This window comes from Plasmodium falciparum, assembly GCF_000002765.6.
Source record: "Plasmodium falciparum 3D7 genome assembly, chromosome: 7".
In the NCBI taxonomy this organism is placed as follows: Eukaryota; Apicomplexa; class Aconoidasida; order Haemosporida; family Plasmodiidae; genus Plasmodium; species Plasmodium falciparum.
The window spans coordinates 589326-604716 of NC_004328.3; the positions used below are offsets into that span (position 1 = coordinate 589326).

Below are 15391 nucleotides of genomic sequence, written 5' to 3' on the forward strand. Positions count from 1 at the left end.
TTATTTAAATATTTAATTATATATATTATTTTTTTATGTTTTATTTAATTTCTAAAATAATAAATGAGAAAAAAAAAAAATACGAAAATACATACATATAAAAACATACATGTTTATATATTTAATTATAAACCTTAATATATTTTTTTTTTTTTTCGCCTTATTTTAATTAATTATATATATATTTTAGAGATAACAACAGAGGCAAATATGTTCTTCCGTTTCTCTCTATCCATACTATCTATCATATATCTACATAAAAAAAATATATATGCATATATATATATATATTTATATTTTTCATTATATTAAAAATAATACATTATAAATATAATATTTTATATTCTTATTTTTTTTTATATTATAATTTATAATATATTATATAATATATGACATATCCTGTAGTACAACGTATATATAAGATCGAGAACAAAAGGGTATCGAAATAAATAAAAAAAAAAGAAAATTTTAATAACAAAGAGATAAAAAAAAATTATTATATTATTAATTAAAATAAATTTTAAAATTATTTTTATTTAACGTTTTATATATTACTTAATACTAACTTAAATGTATACATATAAAAGAATACGTATTCCTCGAATATAAAAATATAAAAGAGCATACGTATTCCTCGAACATAAACAAATATATATAAGAGAATACGTATTCCTCCAACGTAAATATATATAAGAGCATCCATATTCTTCAGGAAAAAAAAAAAAAAAAAGAAAAAATAAAAATAAAAATAAATAAATAAATATATAATATCAAATATATATATACATATTATACCAAAAAAAAAAATAAAAAAAAAACATATAATTTAGTACATGAAAAATTATATACATATAATATAAGCATGTACCATTCAAATATACGAAATAATTATAACTAAAACAAAAAATACAACATATTGCACAAATAAAAAATTTAATATAATGCACACATAAAAAAAAAAAAAAAAAAATTCAAACAAATATACATTCATACGTATATATTATATATCCCACACATCTGCTATAGGATATTTCTCTTTCACCAATTTAGTATTTACATCCATTTCAATTTGTACTTTACTAGGTACATCCATAGCATTACTATCCACAGTTGATGCATCATGATCATTTACATCATAATAAATATCATCTTGCACATCATAATAAGGTTCATTATATTTTTCCAGATCCTCCAAGATAGTATCCATATTAGTAAATTCCTTCATTCGTTTTTCATGATCCATATCTATCTGAATAGAAACATCAGTATTCAACGTTTTGTTACTATCACTAGGGTGAGTGTTACCACTATGTGTCTCATTTTCCCACTCTTCTTTTAATTTATCTAATAGTTCCTCTTTATTACTCCACTGTTCGCACATATCTCTATGTCTATCTAACCATGTATGGAATAGTTCCAGTTGGTTGTGGATGGGGTCACTATTTGTTAGTTTGGCAACACTATGTATACTTGTTTGTTTCACATGATTTGTACCAAATAATTCATTTTCTTTTCTTTTTAGCACTTCATCATATATATCAATATGTGCGTTACCACTTAATGTGTCATTAATTAAATCTATACCAGAATATACATTATTTGATACATATTTTGTGTCATCCATACTATTAGTACTCATATTAATATTATAACTAATTTCTTCCCCAGTATATAAATCCCTATCATGTATAGATGTAATAAAAGGTTTTTCTTCCATATTATCACGTGACATGGTAGTATTGGTATTATTATCCAAATTATCATGTAAAATATTTGGTTCTGTATTTGGTTCATTTTGTAACATATTAGATATAAAATCATCTTTCAATGTATTCCACTCATTATCTGTAATTTTACTACTAGGTATACCATCATTTTGTATATCATTTTGTGTATCACTAGGTGTGTTTTTACCACTAGCTGTTGTGTTGTTACCACTAGGTTCTAGTACCACTTCAATCAATGTTTTATATTTAGGACTACCAGGAACATATATATCATTAATATCTAATTCTTCATATTCACTTTCGGAAGATGAAGTAATATCACTATAATGATCGGTGTAACCACTATCTGTTCCACTATCTCCTTCAAGGTAAATGTACCGTTTGCCTCTGTATTTACCACTAGTATAAGGTATATATCTATTGGGTGAAAGTTTTGTCGGTATATCATAATCACTTTTGGGTATATTAATAACACTGAAAAGGTCGACAGGGTGTTTAGTTTTTTTCTAAAATAATAAAAGAGGTATGTATGTATATGTAGGTGTGTATATGTATGTAGGTATATGTGTATGTATATAATATATGTATATATATATGTGTATATGTATGTGTATGAATAAAATATTTTTTTTTTTTTTTTTTTTTTAATTTTTTTATTTTATTTTTTTTAATTTTTTTTTTTTATTTTTTTTTTTTAATTTTTTTTTTTTATTTTTTTTTTTTAATTTTTTTATTTTTTAATTTTTATTTTTTTTATTATATATATATTTTTTTTTTAACATTCTTTTAATTTTTTTTTATTTTATGATATATATATATATTTTTTTTTTAACATTTTTTTAATTTTTTTTTATTTTATGATATATATTTTTTTTTTAACATTTTTTTTTTTTTTTTTGTTTTTATTTAATAAATTTCTTTTTATTTCATTTCTAATAAATTTTTTTTATAATCATTTTTTTTTTATATAAAATTTTTTTTTAATTTTTTTTTGATAATATTTTTCATTTTTTATTCTATCAAAATTTATATTTTTATTATAATTTTTATTATTTTTAAAATATTTTTCTCCTTTTTTTTTTTTTTGTTTTTATTTAATAAATTTTTTTTTATATTTCTTTTTTCTTTTTTTCTTTTTTAATATAAATATATATATATAAAATATATATAAAACACATACATGTACATCCATATATATATATCTAAACAACCACAAATACATATACAGAAAATCATATACATCCACATATACACAAATATATATCCAAACATACTAACAGATACATATACAGAAAACACACATATATATACATATATCCCACATATATATATTACCTTCAAAAATAAAAGCGCAATCGAAGTCAAGGCCAATGCAATACCAAACGGGATAGTAGTTTTTAATATATCGCTGGTATTATCACTTGGGAGTGGTTGTGGTCCTGGTGTTGATGGAGGCGCCGCAGGGGCCCGTGCTGGGGTGTCCGCTGATTTGTCTTGGTCAGGTTTTTGTTTGTCGGGTTCTTCACTAGATTTTTCTTCTGCTGGTTCCGTTTCTTCCGCTGCTGGTTCACAAGTGTCTTTTTCCTCTTGTTTTGGTGGTGTTTGTGGCGGACAAATGTTCGGTTGTGTTACTGAGTTTTCCTCTTCAATGGCTTCATCGTTATCTTCAACGAGGGGGGGTTCTTGACACTGTGTTGGGTTTTCGCCACTAGTTGGCGCGGGACAAGATGTTGCTTTTTTTTTAAGTCTATCAAGCAAACATTCTACGATATCTTTTTTTTGAGGTTTTCCATTTTCTGAGCTCGCAGCTCCATTACAATGTCTTGACTCTTCAAACTGATGTAAATCACCACAAGGTTTTATAGCTTTGTTAAGTTCAGTTTTAGGTTGCAATTCCTGCAAAATAGTTTTCACTGGGTAAGATTCCCCTGAATCATTACCACCATATTGTTGAAGGTAAAGGTTTTTTAGATTTGTCCATTCGGTACTTTTTTCATCTATCCATTTAGATGCACAATTACATTTATCATTACATTTATTTTCACATTTGGATCCATCACTATTTTTTATACAATGTGAAATTTTTTGTTTAATTCTATTATAATCTTCTAAAAAATATTGTACCCAATGTGTAACCAAAGCTCTAATTTGTATAATGTGTTTTTCATTAACTTTTTGCCCATTATCACCTTTAAGACCACATACAATATAACCACATACATTACGACATTTCCATTGTTCTTTTCTAATACCTGTAAAGATACCTTTACCTTCACAATCCTTTAAATCATTTTGAGATCCATTTCCACTCTTATCAATGACAAGCATATCTACGTTTCCATTAGAATCCTTCATTTTTTCAATATTATCTTTAGTAATAACGGTTGTTCCATTGCACTTCCTTTTTTCCTCATCACTACATTTACCATTTTTACAATTTATTTTAAATTCAGAACATGGTTTACAATTATCTGCATCTTTAAATGTTTCATCTGGTTCATTAAAATCTAATTTATCCCTTCCTTTTTTACCCTCCTCACTATCATTTTTACATGGTCCGTCTTTTAACCTTTCTAAAAATTTCGCAGCGTCAGTGTAATTTTCTTTCAGTTTTGTACAAAATCCTTTATCATGGTTATTACTTTCATTTTCGTAATTACTTTTTTGTTGTACATATATTTTTTCTTGTTTATCATATTCTTTTCTTTTTCTATCAATCCACCTTTTATAAAATCTACAATATTTGGCACAGTTTGGACATTCTAAACTGCTAACAGTATCATATTTCTTACTAAAAATTTCTTCACAATCTTCCCCATAACAACTACATTTAGGGTTTTTTTTACCATCACGACGACGATCACCATTTTCACCTACCTTACAATCTTCATAAATTTGTTTCAACCTCTTCATCCTCTCGGAACAGAAGGTTTCTCCCCATTCTTCAAGGTATCGGAAGTAGGTGGGGCGTAACACGAAATCACTCAATTTGGGGGGGGCCTCATTGACACCAGCGGGTTTGGGACCACCACCACTTTCATCTTCTTTAAGTGTGACGATGTTGTAGTCGTAGTTCTCTTGGTATGTGCCGTTAGTTTTGGGTTTGCTGCCAGGGTTGTCGTTGTTGTTTTCTCCGAAAAACTTGTCGTACACTGCACCATCCTTTACTATTGTTTTGTCGCCGTTTTTACTTTCTTTATAGGTTAAAGCACATACCATACCTTTCCAGATATCTGGTCCATGTGTTGTCCAAAACTCTTCACGTTTACTATTAGGTTCTTGGCCAGGTTTGGAAGCACTTTGTTTGAGAATTTTATCTATTTTCTTTTGTATTTTGTCCATATCCTGCTTGTTACCACTCGCATTAAGTATTATGTTGTTGCCACCGTTTTTGTCGTCAGCAACACCACGTACTACTATATCTCTATAATCTCCTAAAGTATAAAACATTAGACGTTTAAAATCATCAGGGATTTCACCTTTCTCTAATTTGGATTGGGGGTTTTGTTCACCACTGATAGTATCACCGCTGAGTTGTGATAATACATTTTCTTGTTGTTGTTTTTTCTTTTCGTCCAATTCCTTTTGTTTAACCGTTTTATACTTATGCCATAAGAAAAAAGTTTCTACCGCGGCGGACTCCACGAAGGCACGACGGAGAGATGCCTCGGGCGTCTCTGTCGACGCGCCGTTACCTTGTGTTGTCTCACCCGCCTGTGTGTTACCGTCACCACCTGCCAATCTCGTTAGTGGTGTGACATATAATCGTCGCCTCCTGGGTGGCACACAAATACTACCACCGGTGGCTCCGTCTTTACCACTACCAGTGGTGGCACCAGATTTAGTGGCTTCACCACTACCCTCACGTGTGGTAGTATTGTCACCACTTGGTATGCATTTCCACCCCCAATGTCGTTGTGGGTAACCATATTTTTGTGAGCAGGCATCATTCAAATTTCCACTGCCAGTAAGTATTCCACCCACTATACTGCACACATTTACTTCCTCTTTTTTTACCGCCGGTTCCACCACTTTTGGTGCCTCCTTCTCTTCTGTTGCCGACCCTTCTGTGGTGTCTTCCGTGTGTGGTTCCTCCTCCTCGACTTCGTCGCCATCTTCGTCGTCTTCGTCATCATCTTCCTCTTCTTCTTCCTTTTCCTCAGAACGTGGTTGTGGGTCAGTGGCGGAGCGGGCGAGGCCTTCTTGTGGTGGACATGTGTGTTTTTCTATGCATTGTTTGGCGTCTTTTAATTCCTCTTCGAGCATGAAATCAATTATTGTTTCCTCATTGGAAGCAACCTCATCATTATTTTTTTTTTTTTTTTTTTCGAACATGTCCTTAATACGTTTTGTTTCTTGTGCATCCTCATGAGGATTTTCGGAATTATTTTCGGATTCATCTTCGGAAACTTCTTTCAAAAATTCTTCTTCCAAAACAATTTCAAGAACCATATAATGTGGTAATTTTTCACTTCCTTGCTCTCCAAAACCTTCTTGCTTGTAAAAATGGTCTTTTATTGGCTTCCATTCGTCTTTTTTTTTTTGTTCAATCCATTTTTGGAAACAGTCGCATTTACCATGGCATCCATTTATACATTTCATTGTCGTACCATCATTTATACACTTACGAAGCCTTCTTGTTCTCCAATGTATGGAATCTTTTAACATATGTGCAACCCAATAGTAAAAAAAATCATAGAATGTCTTTTGTTTGTTCACATTTTCTTTGCCGTTCGTCTTTTGCAATATACATAATCCGCCTGCATTTTTTACCTTCTGTACATCTTCCTCGTCATCGTCATCCACACCATCCTGACCATCTTTCTCTACATCGTTATAACATTTCCATTCTTCATACAGTTCCTGATTATTACTATTTTTTCCACCACCACCACTACTACTACCATCACTACGATTTTGTTCTTGGCAAAATTCGTTTAATTTTTTTTCAATATCTTTATGTCCTTTACCACTTTTAAGGATTTTAATAGGAGTAGCTTCTGCGTCACCTTTAGGCTTATAAAGATTTCCACGCGTGCAATTATCAGTTTCACTTCTTTTTTCCCATCCACCACTACCATCACTTTTCTTTTTCATTCCACAATAAGGACAGGGTTGGCAATATTCCGATCGATAAAATGTTTTATTACTATTACTATCGGCACTAGCACCCTTACCACGATCACCACTAGCAGCAACAACATCGTTACCACCACCAGGAACACTAGCACTACTACTTTTAACGTTTTTGAAATTAATTTTTCCTCCTTGTGTGTCTTGAACTTTTTTGCATACATCTTCATCACTTAATTTTTCCAAAAAATTATTAACGTCACCATATCCATGATTTTTAAGTTCGCCATAAAATTTTTTAATATATCCATCATAATTAGTTGTACCACCTGCATCCCGTTTTTTCCTACTACTACTACGTGGTGCTCCCTCTGTATATATTTTTATTTCTTTATCATATATTTTTTTTTGTTTGTCAAATTGTTCTTTTTGTTTTTCTATCCAATTTTCATAAGGATAACATGCAAAAAAACATTTTGTACATTGATTACCCATACGGTACTTACCAACTGCTAGTTTAGTTTTCGTGCAATCGTATCCATTCAAACTACAATATTTTTCTTTACCATTTTCTCCCTCGCGGCAAAATTTTTTAACTATATCAACATATTTTTTCTTTTTTCTACAAAAGTCTTCGGCCCATTCCTCGAACCAGCGAAGATACTGCGGCACATAATCAAAATATGTGGGGACCTGGTTGTTACCATTGGGACATCGGCATTTGTCATTAGCTTGGGCTCCACCTCGTTCGTCACTACATGTTTGTCGAAAATATGAAGAATTTTTTAGGTCCTCGCTACATGTCATGGCTTCCCAGATTGTGGCGCGATTCGCAGTCCACCAATCTTCTCTTAATTGATAAAAATTTCCAGTTGCATCATTGTAGCGAGTTTGTGCTTCTGAATCCAATTTTTCATGTATTTTCTTGAAAATATATTTCAATTTATTTTGTAATTGTTCTTTTTCTTTTCGATCTTTTTGATTATAACCTATAAAAAGATCTTTTCCTCTGACAATATCTCCTATATCTGCAAAACTACGTGCCAACATAGTACACATTTCAGAAGGAGAATCATCATATTTTTCTTGATATTGTGGATAATGAAGTGTTATTGATGCCCCTTCATATTTTGCTGCATAACACACTTCTGCCAACAACTTATGCGTCGTCATCGACGTTCTGCCCATTTTTTCCATATTTTTGTCGCATACGTGCAATCTTCTATATGGAGCACAGGCTCCGCAACCACCTTTATTACAATTTATTTTATTATTCGTACATTCTGCTCCTTCTTTGTCGGAAAAGCGCTTTACATCTTCTTTTCTGCACGGATTCCTTTCACCGCTAACATCACCACCATTAACATGGTTATTATAATATTCTTTTACGAGGTAGCATGTTTCAATACTGCTAGCTGTTTCCTCACTAGAAAATGTTGCTTTTGACAAATCTCCTTTCAATTCCTTAATATATTTTTTAGCAGTACCATCAGCACCATTTTTCACTTGGTCGTGCACTATTTTCCCTATGCTATCCAATAAATGTTTCACACTTTTGTGGTCAATATCATCCTCCTCACTACCCCCACCACGAGGATCTCGCGCCATTTTTGTATGCTTCCCGACTACATTATGTCGTAAATACACACATACATATACATACACATTGTTTTCATGAATTTATTATTAATCTACAATTGTTATACATAATTATAAATTGTTAGCATACCATACCATTACTATATAATATTATGCATTGTTATAACTTGTTATACGTAATTATATGTTTTGATACATTCTCTCATACTCCCATTATTAGTCCAACAAAACATCTATATTATTTTGTACAAATGTTATTTGTTTTTTCTATTTTGATATACAAAAATCTATGGATATTTTGTACATTTACATATGTATGTATATAAAGGTGTTTAACGATTATATATATATTAAATATATATATGATAATATTTAATATATACAATATTATAATTATATATGTTACGATGATCTTATAATATGATTATTATAACACATTATTATTAATTATATTATTATTATAGTATTAATAATATAATTATATATCTTATGATAATCTTATAATATTCTATAATGATGTTTTTTTCGATCTGTATAATGTTTAATTCATTTACTATAGTCTATAATTATTGTTTATTATACAGATAAGTTATATTAGTTCTAATGTTATAATATATATATATATATATATTAAAAAATAATATTTTACATGTACATAATAATTATTGGATTTATATATTTTTAAAAAATATTTTAATAAGTTTTTAAAAAAAATTTAACCTTCGATCAAAATATATATAATCAGAAAATATTATATTTCATATATTATTTTATTTATTTAATTAATTATATATATTATTTGTATGTTCTATTTACTTTATAAAAATATAAAAATATAACAAGCATAATCATACAATTTATATAAATATATACAACTTCTTTATATATTAATTTGTAAATAAAATATTTAAGTATATCTTATCACTTTATTTTATTTATTGTTTTTATTTATTATATATATATATATTAGAGATAAAAGAATAAAGAAAGATATTATTGCGTTTCTATCTATCTATATTATCTATCATATTTCTATATAAATAAATATCTAAAGAATCTACATATATTTATAAATCACAAAAATATATAAATATGTTTCTGTATAATATTCTATAATATTAAAACTACTATATTATAAATATTATATTTTATTTTTTTTATAATATAATATATAACATATTATGTAATATATAATATAATATATTATATAATATCAAATTAGGTCGAAATAAAATCATGAACAAAAAAGTATCGAAATAAAAATAAAATAAATAAATATATAAATAAATAATAACGGGGAAAAAATATTATAATATTAATATAAATTATTATTGCATTTATTTTGATTTAGTGTTTTATGTATTACGTATTCCTAATATTATAAAAAAAATATGTATAATAATAATAATATAAAATAAAATACAATACAATACAAATATATTACATGCATATAAATATATATATATGTTCAAATATATGTTATTAATAAAAGCTCCATTTAATCGAAACTAATGAAAAATTGTGTTATATATTACATTTTTATAAATATATGTATACGACTATATGCATATTACTAATGACATTTAAACACATAATAAACTATATATATATATATATATATATATATATAATAACATATGCATGCAAGTAATATAACCAAAAATAATACAAAATACATACATAATACATATGTGTTATTTACAACAATTCATATTCTAAATAATAATATTATTATATATTATTATAAAGAAAAAACTCTATTTATGTCGGAAAAAAAAGCAAAGAAAACCAAACAAAAAATAAAGAGAAAGAAAAGGAGAATGAAAAGGAAAGAGAAAATGAATACAATAGCCATCACAAATAAATAAATATTATTATGTTATGATGGTCATTTTACATATTTGTATATAATTATTATATATATATATATATATTCCCCAAAAAAAAAAACTTAAAAAATATCAAAAATCATAAGTATAACCAATTAAATATAGACATATCTATTTTCATATATATGTATACATACTCATACAACAAACATATGTTCAACATACATATACCCTCAAACATAAACCGACGCAATATAACCATCAAACCAAATATATATATATATATATAATCATCAAAATATATGATGAAAAATTATATTATATGATATATTTCTTGTTAAATATATTCGTGATATGATATGTATATATGTATTTCCTCATGTTGGTTTTATATTTAAATATATACAGACAATCATAGAGAGAAAAGGAGAATATGGAATCATATATTTTTTTTATATAAAATAAAAAATTATATATATAAAAATATAATATTAGATATTTCGAAATAATAGTATAATAATAATGATAATATAATATCAAATAAAGATCGAAGAACAAAAGAATGTATATATAAGTATATATAAATATAAGGAGTTACTATATTAAATATTTTTTATATTATGTTATATATATATATATATATATATTTTTTTTTGTTGTTGTTTTCGAATATTATTATTATATTTATATAATATATATATATGCCTTATTTCGCGTTCTATAAATTTTTCTTTTTGGTATAAATAGAAAAGTATATATATATATTTTTTTTTATGGTATAACAATTATGACATTACCCTTCTACAAATATATACTACGAAATAATATAATATTAAGACATTAGATATATGTGATATAATAAATATAACATTACGGCTATATATGTATGTGTATCTATATAGTTATATGACATATTTAAGAATAAACTCTTATATAATATACTAAAATTTTAACCAATTTATTATTATATTGAAATTGTTCACAAAATATAATTATGTTTATATAATATAATTTAACATGAATAAATACAATGTTAATTTTTTATATTCTTCCTTAATACTTATTCTTTTTATAACATATGATACACATATAATGTATAAATATATACATATATATATTTATATATTATAATGTTACATTATTATATCGTTTATAGGATAAAATATTATTAATATTTATTCTTCTGATTTTATTATTTTATTTTTTTCATTACTAAAATAAAAATAATATTTCCCTTTTAAATCATTGAATAGTAAAGAAAAATACATTAAATATATATATATATAAACAATTTCAAAATTAATAGTATACATCTAGTTATTAATTTATAAAACGGATCCATTCGTTATTTATTTCACATATTCTTACAAAAATAACCTCTATAAAGTAACAGAAATATTTTATTTAATATAATTTATCCCATTATAATACCTTTTATTATGTCAATAATTTTGATTTTTTATTTTTTTTATACTCATAGTTTCAATTATGATTATATGAAATAGAAATATTTTTTACAAATAATATCAATTTTTTTTAATAATTACTAATTTCCAATTATATTAAATTGTGCTATTTCTTATATTTATTAATATATGTAATGTCCCGTTGCTCTTAATATATGCATATTATCAAAATGTTACAATCTTTATATTATTAATATAATATATTTGTATAACGCACAACACTACATAAAACTATACAACATATTATCTAATAATATGTATAATGTTCTCTTTTCTTGAATTTATTTTTAATCATAAATATAAATATTTTACTTTTGTTGTAATTATACAATATTTTTATAATATAATATAAACTTTAAAATACTCTTCAATATATATATTTATTTATTTATCTCTAATTTTAGATACATTAGAGAGAAACGTATATCATACCATAAATTTTAGAACAACAAATGAAAAAAAACCAAATTAAATTATTAAAACATACTACTTTTAATTAAATAATATTAAAAATTTATATACTATTAGTTTTATTTTTAATAACACATATTATGATATGCAGTGATTCTTCCTAAATCTTATATAATTACGATGTTGTCAAAATACATGTTGTAGTATTAATTTCACATATATATTCTAAGCAGTTGTAAATTATATGTGATATACACCGTGAACAACTATAACTTTACACATTTTTATATTATTTACAATAATTAATATGATGTTACTTGTTATGAATATGTACAAAAAGAAAAAAAAAATTACAATTATAATTATAATATATTGCATGACATAAAATTAAATTTCATTAGAAATTATAATTCAAATTATAAAAAATATTGAAATATTTTATTATATTATTTTTTTTTTTAATTTTAATTAATTTATTTATTTTTATTATTATTATTTTTTTTTTGTGTTGTTGTTCTAAATAAAATGGAAAATATGGTTTCGGTAAAAACATATATTGGCATAATGGAGAAATAAGCATGCATTATATTATAAAAATTATAATAATATTTTAGATTAAGTATATTTAATTTATTTATAAAATAAAATATTTTATGTTGTTTTATTAGTTTTAATTTTTATCATAATATAATACAAGTATAACCATAAAAATGATGTTTCATTATTTTAATATATTATTATGTTCCCTTCCATTAAATATATTGTTAACTCCCTCATATGTATGCAACAAATATTGTTAAATATTATTATAATATATACATGTTTTCGGATACCTTATATATATAAATAACATATGTATAAATATTCATTATATATAATTATAAGAAATATATATATATATAATCATAAATTAAAACTGAATATAATATATATATATATTAATAAACAAATTTACATATTAACTCTATTTTTGTTGTAGGAAATTAATATGAAGAGCCATAATAGATCTACACTTCATACACTAAACGCAAAACCTATAAAAATACATAGATCATTATGCGAATGCGATCTATATACGTCCACTTATGATAATGACCCTGAAATGAAAGAAGTGATGCAACAATTTGATGATCGTGCCGCACAACGATTTAAAGAGTATGAAGAAATGTTGCAATATAAACGAAAGCAATGTAAAAAACAATGTGATAAAGATATACAAAAAATTATTTTAAAGGATAAAATCGAAAAGGAATTAACAGAAAATTTTTCAGCATTACAAACGGATATATCTACCAATGATATACCTACTTGCATTTGCGAAAAATCAGTAGCAGATAAAGTGGAAAAAACATGTTTAAAATGTGGAGGGATATTAGGTGGGGGTATTGCCCCAGGTTGGAGTCTGGTCAGTGGTTTAGGGTATATGGCATGGACACGATATATCGCTGCAAAAGTCCTTGAAGAGGGTATTAAAAAGGGTTTAGAAGTGGGTTTGGTTAAAGTCACGGAAATAGCAACACAAATGATAGGAGATGTAAATAAAGTACCTTCAATTGATATACTACAAAAGATTACTATAGGAAACTTTTCTGATGGAGTATCACTTTATGACATATTTAAAACCATAGATAGTACAATGTCTACGGAATTGGAAACTCAAGGGTATTATGATTTTAGCTTATCAGTACAAAGCATAGCTGATGATCCTGCTAAACTTAAATGGTGTTCTCAAAAAGTAGCAGACGTAACAAATGCAGTTGCTGATGGTGAAGCAAGTGTATTGACAGAAGCAGCACCTGTTACTAGTGGTTTAAATACTGCTATTATTGCTTCCATTGTTGCAATAGTAGTTATAATTTTGGTTATGTCAATTATTTATTTAATTTTACGTTATCGTAGAAAAAAAAAAATACACAAAAAATTACAATATATAAAATTATTACAACAATAGATATGATGAGATTGATATTCATAAGAGGATTAATGTATGGATTTTTTTGAGTATATAAGACAAATTATATAATGAATAAACATTTTTATGATTATTATGTTATATATATATATATATATATATATATATATATATATATATTTCATATTGTTATTTATTTAATTATTTATTTATTTTATTTGTTTTTTCAATACCATTTACTCTTTCTCTTATTAAATGAAACATAATTTTTAATTTGCTTTTTAAAATACACATCTTATATATACACATACATATATATAATTATTATATGTGATTCTTTAGGACAATATAATATTTATATATTAATTTCCTTTCATGAAATATTATATAATTGAATATATAATAGAACAATTGTATTATAATCGTATACTTATGTTTATTTATTGTTCAAATTGTAATTGTATATATATAATATAAATTATCATGAATAAATATAATATTAATAGTTCTTATTGGTCCTTAATATTCTTATGTTACTATTTTTATAATATATTTATAAATATTTTTTATATTAATATGAGTTATACATTTATGTATTGTATTTATTAATTATTGTTTTATTAATGCTTTTATTGAAAATGAAAAATGTCATATTAATTTATTATAACTGGAATATTAACACAAATATAACATATATATATATATATATATATATATATATATATATATATATATTATTAATATAATATTTGTTTAAAAAATTTATAAATGTATAATTAAGTTTTCGACATAACACTTTTACAGTCATATATCAATAAAAGAGAATAACATGAAATAATAAAAATTATTCTATCGTATAAATAAAAATAATATATATATATAATATATGTAATTATCATTTAAAAAAATAAATAAATAAAAGAACTTATTTCGTATATTTATTATATTATATAATTATATTTAAGTACAATTCATAGAATTAACCTAAAAGATATAACCTAATAAATTTATGTACACGCATAAAAAATGATAAATATATATATTTTATAGATACTTTATTTATTTTTTCAATAACGTAATATTGTATACCAGCATAATTTTGTACCATTTAATAAATACATGAACAATTGTTTTATTTTATATTATTTTATACAAATTTTATCTTTTTTTTTTTTATTATTATTTATATTTCATTATATATCTTATTAGGACATATATGTTTAATGTATGTTGCATCTGTATTATGATTAATATAATAAAAAGATTCATTTTCTTGTTTATTATATATTTACATATAATACATTATTATTGTTATTATTATTATTATTATTATTATTATTATTATTATTATTATATATATATATATATATATAT

General features: G+C 24.7%; 2 protein-coding genes across 2 annotated transcripts; one reads left to right on the top strand and one right to left on the bottom strand.

Moving 5' to 3' along the window:
* Positions 1–1000: 1000 nt before the first annotated feature.
* PF3D7_0712900 (erythrocyte membrane protein 1, PfEMP1) lies at positions 1001–8408 on the bottom strand (the record flags this gene model as incomplete). Its single annotated transcript, XM_001349000.1, has 2 exons — positions 1001–2233; positions 3063–8408. 2 exons carry the CDS (start codon positions 8406–8408, stop codon positions 1001–1003), a joined length of 6579 nt encoding a protein of 2192 aa, XP_001349036.1.
* Positions 8409–12815: 4407 nt separating this feature from the next.
* On the top strand, positions 12816–14056 carry PF3D7_0713000 (rifin; the record flags this gene model as incomplete). The annotated part of the gene is made up of 2 exons (XM_001349001.1): positions 12816–12884; positions 13085–14056. 2 exons carry the CDS (start codon positions 12816–12818, stop codon positions 14054–14056), a joined length of 1041 nt encoding a protein of 346 aa, XP_001349037.1.
* Positions 14057–15391: the final 1335 nt, after the last annotated feature.